Source organism: Talpa europaea (assembly GCF_964194135.1).
Source record: "Talpa europaea genome assembly, chromosome: 1".
NCBI classification, from domain to species: Eukaryota; Metazoa; Chordata; class Mammalia; order Eulipotyphla; family Talpidae; genus Talpa; species Talpa europaea.
Genome location: NC_140073.1, coordinates 104,014,382 through 104,032,581, shown reverse-complemented (window position 1 = coordinate 104,032,581; position 18,200 = coordinate 104,014,382). Strand labels below are relative to the sequence as shown.

The 18,200-nt window shown below is 35.8% G+C and overlaps 1 protein-coding gene across 2 annotated transcripts in view; it reads left to right on the top strand.

Annotated features, from left to right (window-relative positions):
* The window catches only part of GRB14 (growth factor receptor bound protein 14), a gene marked incomplete at both ends in the record, with an annotated part of 105,804 nt that extends 88,792 nt beyond the window's left edge, over positions 1 to 17,012 (top strand). For both annotated transcript variants that reach the window (XM_084236304.1, XM_084236305.1), the window contains 8 exons: positions 4,217 to 4,327; positions 4,518 to 4,613; positions 7,752 to 7,832; positions 12,209 to 12,325; positions 12,431 to 12,503; positions 12,647 to 12,734; positions 14,958 to 15,051; positions 16,866 to 17,012. In XM_084236304.1, coding sequence (XP_084092430.1) covers positions 4,217 to 4,327; positions 4,518 to 4,613; positions 7,752 to 7,832; positions 12,209 to 12,325; positions 12,431 to 12,503; positions 12,647 to 12,734; positions 14,958 to 15,051; positions 16,866 to 17,012 — 807 coding nt within the window. The remainder of the gene's footprint in view (positions 1 to 4,216; positions 4,328 to 4,517; positions 4,614 to 7,751; positions 7,833 to 12,208; positions 12,326 to 12,430; positions 12,504 to 12,646; positions 12,735 to 14,957; positions 15,052 to 16,865) is intronic.
* Positions 17,013 to 18,200: the final 1,188 nt, after the last annotated feature.

Here is an 18,200-nt window from a genome sequence, read left to right as displayed (position 1 = left end):
CCAGGGTTTTTTGTTTTTGTTTTTTCTTGACAGATGGGAAAAGAAGAAGAAAATGTACTTAGAGAAAAAGAAATAAGTGGAACAAATAGGAATAGAATATTTGCTAGAAAGTCATTGTCTTAGAAGAAAGATTAACTTAGTTCTAGATATATTGTGCTGAAGGTGAAGTATCCAAATGTAAATGCCCAGAACACAGTTAATAATGAAGACCCCTTATTTAGGCAGGGGTCATAATATAAGATATGACCTGAAAGGAATAGTACTTGACTCTTCTGTATGTTCCCCAAATGTTGTGAATAATTTCCTTTTTTTCCGAATATATTGTTTCCTTTAATTTTGTGTGTGAATATGTGTTTCTTTGAGGTATATGTGGTGCAATACTTCTTGGAATGGGGCTCCTCTAATTTAGTAACCATCTCCTTACTGAATCTTTTATTAAGTGTTTATTGTTTGACTGATAATAGTCTATCATTTAGATGCATTTAATTTTTTTCAAATTAGTCTGTGACAATGATGGGATGAATAATTACCCTTTTTCATAGTTAAGGTTTTAGACTTTTTCTTAACTATTTCAATGAACTTCCTTTTCCCAGTGTTCTAATTGCATTAAATAACTTGTGACACTGTGGGCTATGGTGGTGGACTATGGGTGCTTTCGTGGTGGGACCCCTAGTTTAACAGCACCAGAAAGGGGGCATCTTATATCTCCAAAACACAAACAGCAATGTAAATCAATATTACTTCAATTAAAAAACCAAAACAAAACGTGTAACAGTCTTTTTAAGTAAATGTGTACTGGATCATCTTTTTTTTACTTAACATCAAACAACAGTGGTTTCTAAATCTAGTAGTCATGTTGATCTCACTGTCTTTCTAGTGATTCTTCACTAGAAGATGTGATAGTGTTACAGGGCAGGGTGAGGGGCACCCCAAAACCCCCAAACCTGCCCACTCTAGCTTCTGCCATCCACTGTATTAAGAAAAAACATACTCTAGTGAGTAAGACCTTCAATGGAAAGGAACTTTACTACAATTAGTGTGCAACAAAGAAAAGACAAAGAATATAGTTTCCAAATCAGGCACCAAGAGTTACCCATCCCCTGTGGGTAAATGTCCAGCCAGACAGGGTTGACCCATAGCAGGGCCACTGAGTCCCGAAAACCTGCCACAAGTCTAAAGCAACTTCTGGTGGTGACCCATACAAAAAGGGTAGAAGGGGCCCAACATGTCTGAAAGGAAGAGAACAAATAAAAATCAAGATAAACACTGCCATTGTTAACCTCCCCATGGGTCTCTCACCCACATCTGTTTCAACCAGTCTAGGAATAAGTAGCAAGCGCAGTTTCTTCTCCTGTCTCTCTGTTCCATGTGCCCCCTCCAGTTTTCTTCTGGCTCTGCATCCTGCTACTGTTACAGGGCAGTGAGAGGGGCACCCCAAACCCCGCAAACCTGCCTATTATATATAGGGTTCTGCCATCCGCTGCATTGACACAAAACATGAGACTTAAATGGGAAGGAACTTTAATACAGTTAGGAAACAATACAGGAAAGGCAAAGAATGTAGTTTCTAAATCAAGCACCCAAAGTTACCCATTCCCTCGTGGGTAAAAAACTCCATCCAAATGGGATTGGCCCAGAGCAAGGCCCCAAAGCCTGCCACAAGTCCAAAGCATCTTCCAGTGGGGACCCACAGAAAAGGGTCAGAAACAACCAGACAAGCCCAGAAGGAGAAGAGCAAAATCAAAATCAAGATAAATGCTGCCATTGTCACCTCCCCACGGGTCTCACCCACGTCTATGTCACCCCGTCCACGACCAAAAGACAAGCACAGTTTCTTCACGTGTCTCTCGGCTCTGTGTGCCTCCTCCAGGTCTCCTTCTGGCTCCTTCCTGCTTCCTTCCTCAGTCTCCTCTGCAGCTTCTTCTCTCCCTGCTCAGCTCCACCCTCCCTTGGGTGGGGCAGGAAACCTGGAACCTCCCCCTTTCCTGGGGACCACCCCGTTCCACTACCTTCTCCAGTCTCTTCTCTTCCCTGCTCAGTCCCACCCTTTTTTTGTGTGGGGCAGGGAACCTGGCACCTCCGCTTTCCCTGGGGATCACTCTATTACAATAGTGTCTCATTATTTCCCTCTCTTAACTGCTTCCTCAGGTTGCCCCTTAAAATCTACTGCCTACTATATATTCTCTTTTCCCTCTTCCTTACCCATTCTATAATAAACCTGCTCTTATTCCTTCCTCTGGATCTATGCTTTTATCCTTGCAGTGATCTTCTTGACTAGGTAAATCTGACATTGGAACTCTTATTTTCAGATCATACTTTAGCTCTCCTCATCATAGTGTCTGGCTGCTGTGTGTGAATACAGAATACTCTTCTCTCAGGCCTGTGCCTAATGAACTCATGTGCTATGGTCTATCCATGAAACTATAAGTTTCCTCTAAAAAAAAAAAAGAAATTTGAATTATTAGATAACCTCAATTTGACATAAATTATGTAGATTTTCTAGTGTCAAATATTCTACCTGGCAAGGAGGCCATTTCCTGTCCTCTTTCTATGGATAGGATTTTGATTCATTTTACTTTTAAAGATGTAGTCTGTATGGAAGATAGAGAGCCACTACTTAAAGCCTTAGAGATGTGCTTATGACTTATATCTACAGAGAAATGTCTAAGTATCCTCTATCCTCTTCTTCAGCTGCCCCGTTATCTTCACATGTGCATGCTTAGATTTTGCTACCCATGCCTATTCAGCCTTGTTGTCATGAAGTGTCATAGCCCCGGATAGGTCTCCAGCAATGGAACAAAAAATCAGTCAAGAGAAGAAAGTCATCTTGCCTCGTACTCCCTCTCTGTGTTTTTTTAAACTGTGGTTTTCTCACGTCAAAATGACTCAGCTACATTGACGTCTACAATATCAGTGGACAGCTTTATTCCATCTTCATAGAAATCTTTTTTTTTTTTGTACTAGTAAATTAGTTTCTATCAAGTAATAAAGCTTGAAAGACCTTGACAATAAGACTGCCTTTCTTCTCCCTTCTCTATCCCAAGGAGCCTAGCCTAGGTCTCTATTAACAATTTTCTTTCCTGACTTATTCTCTTATGGAGTCTTTAAGGACAGCCTTTCATTAAATCAGATGACTAACAACAGTGACATAGAAAGAAATGGTGGCAAACACAGAAACTCTTGCTTCAGTCACCAGGGACTAAAGAGCCTTCTGGCAAATGGCAGAAATTCCTTTGGATTTGGATTTGAATAGGTTGCTTAAGCAGCTGAATGTTCTGTTTTCAGTTATTTTTTTTTTTAAGCACTCCTTCTCCGAAGTTCAGGGCATATGAATCACCTGGGGTCTTGTTAAAATGCACATTTTAATTCAGTAGGTCTGGGGTGGCCCCAAGATTTTGCATTTCTAATAGACTCCCAGGTGTCACTGATATGCTGGTCTGGGACAGCATTACTAGTAGCAAGATTTTAAAGAAACAAATGCATTGTGGTCAGTTTTGATTACACATTCAACCCCAGAATTAAGCACTTCTCCCGGTTACTAAATGTGTCACAAAATAATATGACCCAGTGATTTCCCATGATCAGCTCTAAATCTCATGGATTTCCCAGAGAAGAAATAGCTGTTCATGATTCCACTTTGCCTTAAAAATCAGACAGATTTTACTACCAGCTAATTTCCCTGAACTCCTTTGTACCGATTTCCTTCTTTTTGTAAAGAAGATAGTCAAGCTTCCTGTCACATTGCTTGCTGTATTGTATTAGGCAGTACACAGAAGTGAGGGGTGATCATTACTGAATGAGGCAGGAATTTTTCCCCTTCTACCAGCTGCAGAAGCTCAAACCAACCTTCTTCCCTTTGTTGAATTACCATTGTTTGAAACCAGGACAAGGAAAACATTTTCAAAAGCCCTCCTTTGCTATCTTCTCTTCTTTGCGTAGCTTTAAGTGGTGGCTAAGAGAATAATTTTAAAATGGCAAGTGTTTTTTCTTGTATATTGGAGGTTAAGTAACAAACTGCCAGTTCTCCAGTTAAATATTATCTCTATCTCCTTGTTATTTAAAGAGGTAGTGACTTGGTTTATCCTTACTTTTGTTTCTGTGATGTTATAAAGAATAACTTTCCCCAACGTGTTAGTGTTATGTAATATAATGGAAATACAAAAGAAGAAGTGTGAAAAAAATTTTCATTTCAACCCTCACATATATTTTTTTTAAGGAACCACGGCATTTGCAGTTTTTCAGCGAATTTGGCAATAGTGATATTTATGTGTCACTGGCACGCAAAAAAAAACATGGAGCACCGACTTACTATGGATTCTGCTTTAAGGTACAGGCTTAGTATTTTGATAGATGAATAAAGCAAGCATCAGCTTTTTAGGTAAGCTTGAGTTTCTTTTAATTTCGTTTAAAAGAGACAGCTTTCTCTCATATATAGGAGAATTTTAGTGACTTTTATTTCAACAGGTGTTACCTTCAAGATATGCATTAACGATAAACAATGTGCTGTGGCCTTCTAGCCTAACAAAGCGGGAGGGCCCCGAGACCTGAAAATGCTCTGTGCAGAAGAAGAGCAGAGTAGGACGTGCTGGGTGACTGCGATTAGATTGCTTAAGGTAATCTCGCTGCAGGCGTGAATTTCTATTAAATGCTGTGAGTACCATAGAAGTTTGAAAGTATCTGTATTTCAAAAGGCAAAGACTCAGGATGAATCTATGTTGGTGTTTGAGAAGGAAGAAAATAACCACCACCAAATGTGTGTATTTTATTTTTTTTTATCTAGATAAACATTTGCAGAGTAAAGTAGAAAAACCTAATACATTTATCCTTTGTGTGCAGAGTAAGAATTCCATTTTGAGAAATGTGCTGATTTTTATTTTTGTACTAGTATTACACCTATAGCAAGTATAACTGACCAAAACTTCTGTATATGACTTAATCTACATTTTCAAAATATTGCCATCAATAACCGTATGAAATAGATTTTAAAATGTGTCCACCTGGTTATATTTAGTGTAGCTGTTTTATATTTCATTTAAGTATTATTTAAATTTTTTCTACTTTAATAATTAAAATCAAATTATTGTGTACCTTTTATTATAGATATATAATTAAATCATCTACCTTTGAGCTAAGTAAAAATTACAGCCCTCATAAGCATAATTGTGACTGACCATTTTGAAAAAGAGATAAGAATGTCCTAAAGAGAGATAGGACACAGAACTAGTTTGTTTCAGAATGTATAGAAAATACATATTTTTTTTCAAACTTGCATACTAGTAAATTTAACACAGCTTTAATTTTGAAATTACACAAATTATTAATTATTTCTTTTTGAAAAAGGGCAGAATTAGAATTTCTAGTTGTCAAACTAGAGTTGGAAGTATCCTTTTATTCTTTTATTTCTTAAAATTGAGATGAAATTCACATGATTAATCAAATTAACTATTTTTTAATGTGAACAATCCAAAGACATTTAATACATTCAAAATTTACAATCACCGAAACATTCCAGAAGGACACTCTGTACTTTATCCAATCACAGTTATGGCCTTGAGGCCTCTGGTTTCTCTTCTTTGGTCAGATTTCTGGAAAACGGACTAAACTGGTAAAGGAGATGCCCTCCAGCCTTGTTATCTGATAATTAACCAGTTTAACTATTTTTAGTGTGAACAGTTCAATGCTATTTAGTACATTCAAAATTTGCAACCTCCAAAACATTTCCAAAAGGAAACTCTGTACCCAGGAAGCTGTCTTCCTCCCTTGCAAAGTCAGTCAACCAATATATTTGATCCCCCTGGCTGGTGCAACCATGCACTCCTGGTGTTAGAGATTATCTTTTGATTGTTCCCTTTGGCTGTCTATTGTGTTTATCATTGGGATAAGGAAGAGCAGGAAGAAACTAGTCAGTGTTATGTTGATTGTACTTATTAAATATCGCTTCCTCCCAAAATTCGGTCTCTTATTTTATTTTTTATGTCCCTTTCTTTTCCTCATACACACATAAATTCTTCAGGTAGCATCAGATAAAGATACTGACATTCTCTTTGGAGGAATCTAATTACATATAGAATTACAGAAAGTCTGAGACTTAGAAAAAGGAGATTTGCTTATGTAGTATACTAGTTACATGTTGTCTCCTTCCCTCCCCTTCAGCTAGAACTCTGCTAAACTTCTCGTACACATGCTTTGGTCCCTTATCTGCCCCTCCATAGGATAGGGAAATGTTTGGTGACCCAAGCCATATGCCTCAGCCAGAATTAAATGCCTACTAACGGCCTCCAGCAGCACAGAAGCAACTACCTAACACTCCAAGTACCAGGGACAATACATCTTTGAAGAAAACAGTCTTATTAGTAGGTGGCAGGCTTTTCACTGCAAATAAATAAAAGATGGCAAAGCAGCATGCACCTTGTAAAAGTGTTGGTTGAAGGTTACTGTATGTTCTCCAAAATGAATTTGACTAGGAATTAAGCTTTCCCATCTTCTTTTATAAGATATTGTTGTGGGCTTTGAGTTGATTTAAAATATGTTTCATTAGATCCCATTAATGTCACTCAAACCTTAAATTAAAAAAAAATAACTTCTAGAAATTGGGAAATAATTGGATAAAAAGTCAACACAGAATATGAGTGTGGGTTTGTGTTCTTGTTAAAAGCAAGATCTGGAAAACAGTGACTGTGTTCACCACCTTCTGATTTTCTGCCTAATTACTAAATATATCCACTTGGCTGTCATTGTTTTTAAGGAAATAGTCTTTAGTAGAAAATCAGCTTTGTTGGAATGTTTAAATGGATATCATTCTAAGGGTAAGATTGGATTCTAGGGTGTCTCTTTAATCTCTTGTGTAGGTTCTAGGTTCTATTTTGAACTTCTTTATGGCTCCATGGAATGGAGAGAATTGTTCAGTGTAGCCAAAAAATGGGGGGAAAACCTGTTTGTCCCCCCTTTTTTTTTTTTTTTTCCACAACATGACTTAACTCTGAGGGGATTATCTTACAGTTTCAGGTGGAAACCTTGCAAGATAAACCTTGGAAGCTGGCATTCTTGTGCCTCTCAGAGTAATAATTCACTCATATTTGGACCTGCTTTCCATTTGTAGTCTGGCAGCCAATTTCGTAGGAAGCTACCTCTGGAGAGCAAACTTACTGCTTGCATCCTGTCTAAAGCATTTAGTTTTATTTTATGACTCACCATTTTGATTTCCCTGAATTTAAAGACCCAAATTGAATGGTGTCATAAGAATATTGTTACCAGTGATAGAGTGCCAAGAATCTTCAACAAAGGGCCTAGTTTGTGAATTTGCCAGAGAGAAAATGTCATTCAATCTGTCACTGAAGAGTTATGGTGAATTTTACCTGTGTTTACTTAAGATATGTAAGGTTTTTGTAGTATTTGTACCATAAACCTGGTACCCTTCCCAGTCGAGTGTCCTTACTATTAGGTATGTACGACTCCCAGTGGTTTTTGAGCCATTGGTGCTAGGATTAATGAGTAGGAGTGTCAGTTCCAGATCTCTATATTGGTGTGCTAAGTATGGGTCCAAGAGAAAAAAAATACTTCTTAATTGTAGCATTGTAGAAAACTAAAAGTTTACCTTTTAAATTTTGGGTTGCTTATTTGTTTTAAAGATAGTTTATAATTTTTATTTTTTATATTAATGATGTGTAATTAATAAAAGTATTGATTATTTTAAACAAATTTTATGCGTATTAAAAATGGTAAGAATGTGCTTTTATTTATTTCCTTTGCAGTATGGCATGCAACTGTACCAGAATTACATGCATCCATATCAAGGTAGAAGTGGCTGCAGTTCTCAGAGTATATCACCCATGGTACGGACCAAGTTTTTGTACCTATATCTTATTTTATAGTTACATTTTATTAATTTGTTAGAAATATACATCCCAGTACATTTGAGTTACTTCCTTCTGGTCAAGTAGAGTCACTCTTTGGTGCCTTCTGACTGTAATGTTATAGTGAAATATTTATTCATGTATTTTATATGATTGCAGCTTTTATTATAAAGTCACAGCAGTAGAGTATATAAGAAGTATTCAATTAATATAGATACATTAAAGAAAATTTTTAAATATTTTAAAGAATTATGTGAGTCATTCTGTATCATTATAGCACTTGATGATTGGAGTTTTTTTAAAGATTTTATTTATTTTTATATATTTTTCATAGAAGAACTGGGGTATAGGCCAGGGGTGCAGGGCATGAGATGAGTCACCAGAGACAGAGTGGAGAGCAGAACCGGCAGATCTATTGAAATATACTGCTAAGGGGAGCAGCGGGAGACACAGGAGAGGCCTGCTGCACAATGTGTGTTAACTCCCTGGCTAGGGATTAAACTCAGGCTGCAGCTGTGGGCTATTGATGTGTAGCACTGAGACTTAACCCCTAGGCCATCAGAAAGGCCCTGGTGATTGGATCTTAATAAAACAATTTATAGAACCTTTTTCTTGGGATTTCAGATGATTTATTAATTACAGATTTTGGTTGTGTGTTAATTTATTTTAATGTTAGTTCTTGGATTGTCATAACCTGGTATAAAATTGTCAGTGGTTTGGAATTTTAAATGCCACACTATGCTCTTACATTTTGACTTTCTAACAATAAAACTTTCAAAGTCCCAGGTCCTTCAAAACCAGACTGCTCTCTCCAGGAAAGCTAAAAACTGCAAGCTGAAATATAGGTCGTGCATTACATTAAGTCTAGCACCATTTCTGAGATACACACAAATGCAACTTGAATATTTGCAGACACACACAGACACATCTTTTCTGTTTTTTAGGGCCTAATTTTACTTTCCTGTGCATTAACACAAATTTATTTCTGAACTTAAAGTTTATTTTCTGCTATTTTTGCTCGTCCTCCTTAATATTGAGTGTATTAAGAATTCAGATGTATGCGCCTATGTTACAAGTCAGCTAACGTGCTGCATTTTCACTTAGGTTAAAAATATGCTCTTCTTGGCTGTGACCAAGAAAGGCGCATTTCCCACATATAATGTAACAGATGAAATGCTCAGTCTAGGAATGAGGCGTGAAATAATGTTGATTATGAAGCCTGATAGACTAATATGGAAAAAGAACTCCAATTCTGTAGTTCTATCACTTTAAGTTGTGAAAGAATAACTTTTCATCTTTGTATCCTGTTACTTTTAAGCCCTAAAATAAGAAACTAAGGAATGTAATGAATTTTCATAAAAGCAATTGCTTTAAGGTGAGTACTTTTACAATTTGTCAGCTTACCCTTATCTTTCAATCCATATATATCTGTGAAGAATAATGAATTTTATTATCTTAATCCTTTTCTAAATCCTCCTAAATGTCCCTTAGTGTGTAAAGTTAGCAGGATGGGCATGTTAATAGCAGCCATAGATTTGGAGGCTATTATTGTTTAGTGTCCTCTCAATGATAGGACAAAGTTGTTATAAGCAAAGTATTTTCTAGCCTCATCACTGTCATTAGCATATAAGTATGATATTATTCTTGTCTCTTCCCTTTTGAAAGCAATTCTACTGCTGATCACTATGTTATGTGCAGGGCAGTTTGGTTAGTGTAGCTTTCCTTCTTCCACACCATGCAGAGGAAAATACACTGCTAATTGAAGATTGAAGATGCCGAGGTCTAGGTGCCTCTGTCAGGTGGCCTGTTCTGTGTGGAGGTTGTTATGATCAGAGTGAATTAGCACTTCAGAGTCACATATCTCTTCTTAATTTTTGTAAAGGAAACTAAGAATTTTGAGGAGGTACTTGTGTATCTCCTTGACTATACAGTATCCTCCCTTTTCCAGATTATCAGAAGCATTCACAGAAGTAATCACTGAGCTAACACAATCCCAGCCTTTCTAGAATATATGGAAGAATCAGTGAGCTATAGAATGGATGCCAGTGTCCCTCTCCTGGATTTTTATCCAGACACTATGTTTAGTGAACACAGAAAACTTTATTTACTCAGTTATATTTTTAAAGGAACAATATTCTTAAATTCTTCCAGTGTATGTTTTGAGAAAGTGTGTGTGAAGAAAACTTTTCATACCATAATGAACATCGGTGCTATATATAACACACAATAACCATTCATATTTTCCTTTAAAATGAGGGGCATAAGCAAATATTTCAGGAAGCCAAATATATTTGGTATCTTCTTAGGGCAAACAATGGATTTATTTATAGCAGCATCTGTTAATTTGTTCCTGGCTAGAGTGAGAATAGGGAGAAAATAGTTGTTCTCAAGTTCTTATTATCCCTCATCTTGACCCTGAGCTAAATGTCACAAACTGCAGTACTTTCCCTGTACCTCCCAGTCTGTGGTACGGAAAAGAACCCTGGATAGAGTCTGTTGCCACTGCTTTTACTATAAGCTGTCTGTGTGACCTTGGTTGAGTCAGTAATGTCCTACAGTACAAAATAAGGGGCATGGATACATAAACTCTAGAACTGGTTATAGCTATGATGCTCTGTGGTTCTATAAGAAGCAAATAAGAGGACTCTGTTGGAGGAATTTCTGTGCCCTGTTTCTAAGGACTATGCTGCAGGTATATAGAGATCTTTCAAACAGGGTGGCAGAGTGTGTGTGACTACTGGTTGCCACCTTGCTATACTTCCTGAAAGTATTTTATATCCAAACTTAAGAGTGACTGGATCTGCTCAAAATGACATCTGGATAATCCAGGATATATCCAGAGCTCTTTCTAAAAAAAGAGAAGCATGCTATTGAAATTATGGTCCCATATTTAGAGCATGCCCTGTTTATCCCACCAAAAGAAAGAGCTCCAAAAAGGGACAAAGATTTGAGAAATACACTGATTCTGAATGTTATCAACATCACTTTCCTATATGAAAGGAATTGAGCTGAAAATGACCTTTTGAGTTCAAGTCAGATTCTGCTTTCCTTCCATTTCTTTGTCCACCAAAGGTAAACTATTAATTTTTTATCCACCACCTGCCATTCAGTAGAAAACATTTACTATATTCCTGTGTTTCCCTTACGTACTTAATATAGTAAATGAAAATACTTCAAAGACTTATTTATATTATAGCCTCCTTACTTATATTAAGTAATTACAAGCTTGTTTTAAGATTCTGGCCTGTGATATTATAGACAAGCGAGAGGGGGTTGGAAGAGAGAGAGAGGAGAGGGAGGGAGGACTGGAAGGAGAGAGAGAAGAGCAAGAACAACTGGTTATGTTTATTTTTCTTTCCTATCAGTATTTTTATGTTATCAGGGCCTTGTGATTACAGAGTCCATCTTGGCATGTGATGGTAGATATTATAAGGATAAAGCTATCATTATGATTGAGATTAGTTACTTGGTGGTTTGAGCAGGTGGAGGCTTTTCATTAATGTCGGCAAAGTAAAAGTATATCCAACTGGTCGACAGCCCAGCACAGAAGATCACGGGGTGAGAAGGGCAAAGTAAGGTGTGACAGCAAATAGAGATTACAGAGACAGCATCTGTCTGGAAAGAGCAGCTGTCAGTTATAAAGGCTCCTGTAACAAATGAAAGATTGCACGCTGGATCGCTAGAAATAAAGATGAACAGTAATAAGATTGTGGACCACTACAGCATGGTTTGAAGAGGAAATAACAAATGCTCATAAAATGGAATGTGTGATGCAGTGATAAATGAACTGCCCAGTTTTTTTGTGTGTAGACAAGGTCTTATTGCAAGAGTACATTTGACTATAGTGTATTAGACCAAGTTGGGTGACTGAATCCTTATGGAGAGATATAAAATGGTCTGAAGCCATGAGCTCCCAAGAAGCAGTTCAGTTCACCCTTTATCATTACAACCCCATGTAATGGGTTTTTGCACATCTATTCACTTGTGGGGAATAAGCATTAAGGATTTTCCATGATTTTTTGAAGTTTTTCTTTTAGAGAGTTTTATTTTTATAAACTGAATAAGCCTCTTGACTGGAGATTTGGACAGATGTCTTTTTTAAGGGAAAACATGCTTACTTTGAAAGCTTTTAATCTCTATTCAATCAACTTAACAAAAAGTGTGTAACTTATTTTAACCAAAGTATTTCATAGCACCTTTATATCTTAATGTGTATTTTTAACTTTTTAATTTCCTGTTAGCTGGCTGTTTTTGGAACTACATCCTAGGTTGGAAACTTATTGCTGGCAATCTTTTGAAAGATACATTTCAAAGATACTTTCTGAGTAAGAAAATGTGTTGTTTTTTTTTTCCAGAGAAGTATATCAGAGAATTCCCTGGTAGCAATGGACTTCTCAGGCCAGAAAAGCAGAGTTATAGAAAATCCTACTGAAGCCCTTTCAGTTGCAGTTGAAGAAGGACTTGCTTGGAGGGTACAAGTAACTCCAGCTTAGTAACTCCAGCTTATTCAAAATATTTAAGATTTTGAATTTGTTTCATCCCAGAAATGAAATTTGTTCTTCCCCTCTCTTGTGCAGAAAAAAGGATGTTTACGCCTGGCTACTCATGGTAGTCCCACTGCCTCTTCACAGAGTTCTGCCACAAACATAGGTAAGTCTGTGCACATTCACTGTGAGTGAAGGGTTGGATAGATGTGTGCTCAGCCATAGTTACTGGGTTGTTTTGGTGGAAAATACATGCAATTAAATTGTGATCATTTCAAACCAAGTTTTGCATTTCTCTATTTTCTGCAGCTATCCACCGGTCCCAGCCATGGTTTCACCACAAAATTTCTAGAGATGAAGCTCAACGTTTGATAATTCAACAAGGACTTGTAGATGGGTAAGTCTAAGTTTTGAATGATTCAGTGATTCTCATTTCACCTTTAATTATCGATTGCTTATTCAATATGTACGGAGTTTTGACTTTGGCTTAACACAGAGCAGAAGTGACATTTTTTATAGAAGTTTGGGTGACATTGAATTCTAGCAATATCTGTATAATACCAGATACATAATGTAATACCAAATACATAGTATAATACCAGATACTTACATACCAATATACATAGTATACATTGTACGCCAGTAAATAAGTGCTTAGTGTTTATATATAAATAAACAGGTAACCGAATAGGATGTTCTGTTTTTAACCAGTGTTTATTAGTTGCCCTTCCTGTGCAAATATCATCTTAGATATCAATTCATGGGGACAAATCTGAACTGATTTTGGGTATCAGCATCTTGATTTGAACATGTATTTAATATAGTACCTAAGTACAGTTAATGTCATGACATTGTCTTACATGTTATATATTTTAAGTGTAATGCAAGGTTTATTAATTAAGAAAGTAGTTCTTATGTATTTTGACTGCTTGTTTTACTTTTTATCTCTGTTTATATTCCTATTTTCTTGTCTCTAAAATTGAACAGCTTAAAGTAATAGAAAACTATATAAAAAAGTACTTCTTGAATATTTCTCCTGTTATCTTTTAGTGGGCTACTATGGAAATGCTAGAGAAATATAAAATATTTTATTAAAAACATAATTTTTTTCTCAAATTACTCATTATTTCAGATACCACTCATAATATATTCAGATATTGCTAAATTCCCCTTCCCAATGCAATACAAATTAGGAATGTTGTGTTGAGGTTTGGATGAGAAATTAGAGTAGCATCTATTTAAACAAGTGGAGATACTGGGATCTTTTCTTTTAGGGGTTGGTTTATGATGATGAAAGTGAAAAGATTTCAAGGTGATTTAATATTGACATTGGATAAATTCAAATCTTCACATAAAAAATTATTAAAAGAATTTCAGTATCTTCTAGTTTCTAAGCAAAGATTACAATATACTTCCTCTGCATGGAACAGTTTTTTGATATAAATTTGCACAATCAACCAAATTATCTGATGAGATCAAAAAAAGCAATAAACAATAGAAATGGTTGAAATATTTGGGAGGATGATAATTGCCTTTATTTGTGTACCCAGTTTTTGTAAAAAGAGAGAAATAATTATATAAAGAGTGGTAATATCTTTACTTTTTTAATTAAAATTTTGTTTTGTGTCCTTTGGAAAGATGCAATGATGCCAAGCAATCCACTAGGTGGTAGTGGTGATCTCCGGAATGGGGAGAGAATTACAGCTTGATTTACCAATGAAACTTACTTTTGTCCCATTTCTCAGTGATGTAATGTCAGAATCTCACACAGCACTAATGAAATGGGTAACCTCATTAGACATGCGATGGCTCAAATTTGGTTGCCTCTGCCCAGGCCCAGTGAGATTAGTATTGGAGTCACCAGTGGGAACTGTTTGCACAGTCTGTTTGCCAACAATTAACACAAAGCTAGTTTTGCTTGCATTGTACGCCAGTAAATAAGAACCCATGCCTGGCAGCATTTTTCTCTTAGGCCATCAGGCTATGTCTTGTTTTCCTAGCCTGACAATTTAGAGGCTTTTCTGCTGCTTTCTTCAAGGTTAAAGTACATGTTGTGAGGGTGTTTCTTTTACTTATTATATTTTCCTCAGTTATTTAACAAATGATTCCAAGATTGATTTTTAGAATATATTCATTTCTGTTTTGTATCTACCAGTAAGAACTAGAATCAAAAAGAAAAAGGGAATCCAGTGTAGAATAGGGGAATAAAAAGTGATTTTGTTTTCAATAATTTTCTCTGTTCAAGGTTAATATGATAGAGAAGCTAAAATAACAATGTGCTAATGCCTCATTTTCCTACAGGAGACTTTCATGGGAATACTGATTCCCCAGGGAAAAAGGACATAGCACTAATTATTGATGCTAACATAGCATTATAATTATTATGCACAAATAATCTGAAAAATGAGCTGTACATTCATCCTATTAAAATTCCTTTAGCACTGAAGGTAGTTTAATAGCATAAGATTATAACATATTGTTTACCACGCTAGATAATACCACAGTAAAGGAAATCAACGGCAATGTTTATGAGTACACCTCCTAGATTTGTATACAGTATATATCTGTAAAATCCATGAGTAAATGTAGAAACATATTGAAATTCCTTCTCTTTCTTTAGAGTTTTCTTGGTACGGGATAGTCAGAGTAACCCCAAAACTTTCGTACTGTCAATGAGTCATGGACAAAAAATAAAGCACTTTCAAATTATACCAGTAAGTAATTTGTGATTTCACATTTGTGTATTAGAAATGATCTAAATACATAAGCTTTTGGAAACTTTGGTTTTCTTTGGTTCTTTTATTAAATATAATTTGGGAGCTTGTGCTTTGACTAGAGTTAAGTTTGGCAGAAGTAGTTTTATAAGCCTGAATTAATATAAGAAATACAGGAATTGTAAAAATTAAATTTCCCTTTTCCCATGAAATATGATTTAGCAATATTGCATAGACCCCATGCCACCTATTGTTAAAAGGCCACTAAAGATTCTTTCTGAATTCTATCAGTGGTTCTTTAAAAAAATCATTATTTTAAAGTCCTTTCTTCCTCTCATCTCAAAAATATCTTTTTGTTTTTGTATTTTTGTTTTTAATCATTATAGATAGATACATTGGTGCTTTGAAACTAGAAAACAAGTAAAATATTCTCAGCACATTTAAAACTTTCTGTAATTCTGTTTCTGGATGGCACAACTCGCTTTAGGATTTGTGTTGCTTCTGCTGTTGTCCAGTGTGTCGGCACACCTGTGTCTGTATGTGCATGCATGAACGTATGTCTGCTTGTGATCGCTATGTTGGAACCTGAGTGTGGAATAGTAAAGATTTAGTCTACTTTGCCAAAAGTATTACATGAGACTGCTACATTGCTAGTGTTTCTTTTCAAATTGCTTCTTTTTGGAATTATTCTAAGTCCATATGAAGTACCTTTCCTATTTTCTTAATTGTGTGAGCAAACGTTCCTGGCAAGTTCGAATTGCTTAATGCTAAAAAAACTCACTGCCGTCCCCCATTAAAAAACAAAGACAAGGGCCTCCCTGGTGGTGCAAAGGGTTGAACGCAGCGCTGTGAGGCTGTCCGCAACCTCTGCAGCGTGGGTTCTATCCTAGCTGGCCAGCGAGAATCCCACATGGCAAGCAGACCTCTCCTGGCTTGCCCGCTGCTCCCCTCAGCAGTGTACTTCAGTCTGTCTGCCTGTTCTGTTCCCTACTCTGTCTCTGGTGAATCCTCTCACCTCCCACACCTCTGGCCTATATCCCAGTTCTTTTAATCATAAATAAATAAATCTTAAAAAAAAGAAGACAACTATCATTGCATCTATATTCGATTGCTTCAGAATCAATTTGCTGACAAATTATGTGAATATTCATTTTTTTTAAAGATTTATTTATACAAGAGCTGGGTACAGGCCAGAGGCACAGGAGGGTGAGAGTATTCACCAGAGACAGAGTGGGGAACAGAACAGGCAGATTGACTGAAATACACTGCTGAGGGGAGCAGCAGACAAGCCAGGAGAGGTCTGCTCACCATGTGGGATTCTCACTGGCCGCCTAGGATTGAACCCATGCTGCAGAGGCTGTGGACAGCTTCACAGCACGGCGCTCAACCCATAGTGCCACTGGGGAGGCCCCATTTTTAATAAACTAAATGAGGCTATGAAGTAGATAACATTTAGAAATGGAAATTAATTTTCTCTAAGTGGGAACATTAAAATCTTTTACTTGTACACTGAATAGTAAAGATTTCTCACTGTCCAATGATGAAGAATAGTCTTACTATTCCAACTGCATAATGTTGGGTGAATTAGAGACAGAATGTGAAACCACACTACTTATCCTCAGATCAGATGAACTTCTTTTAAATGCAAACGAAGTTACTAAAAAGAAGAGGACACACCATAACATTCTTTTTATTGTCCTCTAGTTTTATAAGCCTGTCAGTTTTGGCAAATAAAGACAACAGTGTGTGATAGACTGTGATTGTCCTTTGGGGTATTTTGCCCTTCTGTTAGTTTGTTGTTTTTCCACTTGTAGGTGGAAGATGATGGTGAAATGTTCCACACGCTCGATGAAGGCCATACAAGATTTACAGATCTAATCCAGCTGGTGGAGTTCTATCAACTGAATAAGGGTGTTCTTCCTTGCAAGTTGAAACATTATTGTGCTAGGATTGCTCTTTAGCCAATCTAGGAATGTCTTGTTCAACTATTGAAGAAAAGGACTCAAGAAAAATAAGAAGAAAACAGAATGACATAAATAAGGGTGAAAATGTTACCATGGTGAAAAGAATCTATTCCATCTACAAGTTACAAAATAGTTTATGCAATGCAGATAAGCAAAGATTTGGATTGACATTATATTATCATTTAAAATTCATTAGTTGAAATTAAACTTCGGAAAAAATGATTTCTCGTGTTCTTGTGTGATTTTATATTACTGTAATATTTTCTTCAAGTAGGATTATTTTTAATGTCTTTTTGTCCTTGTTTATTATAGGGTTATTAGAATTCCCAACCACAAAATATAGGGGGAAAATGGGATTCAGAATGATTTCTCTGTAAATCAAATTTCAGTTACACCACTTTTTTTAATAACTGAAGAAATAGGATAAAAACTTGAATTATCAATTAAAAGAAGCTACTACACGCTATTAATAAATCTAAAATCTATTGTAAATTGTATTTTTCTGAGTTTATTATAACCTTAAAATCAAATCATATTTTGGAGTAGTGGCTTAAAATTATTTTAAAATTTATTGTTTTTTTTCCAGAATGACTTGTATTACATTATTAAATCATTAGTTGCACAGTAATATTTATATTGATGTTATGCCTATTAGTGGCATATTATTCATTGCACTTTTTTATTAATTTAATGATCAGTTGAAACTATTTGATTTTAAGAAAATGAATATAGCGATTTATATACTTTACACATGCCTTCTTGTGGCATCATCTATGACAATATAACCATACCACCTTAATATTTCACATTTTCCTCATATTATAACTCCCAGAAGGCTTTTTAGTTCCTTTTACTTCTAGATCATTAACCAGGTCATAATTGGTAAAATCAAAGATTTAAAATATATAAGGATCCTAGTAGGTAAATCTCTACTATTCAGTTTGTGTATCTCCTTTCAGTTTCTTATTTTGGCAAATCAATATAAAAGCCAAAGATTTTGGACACTTGAGATACTAGCCCCCCTTATTACCTCTTTGAGACAATCTGGGAAATTTTTGTTGGAATTCTTATTCTGATTTTTCCACTTTTTATGGAAAAGATATTCATTGTTCTAAAAAATATGAGAAATGAAATGTCAAATAAACATTAAAATCATACAAAATATTGCCCATCTCCTCTGATTTA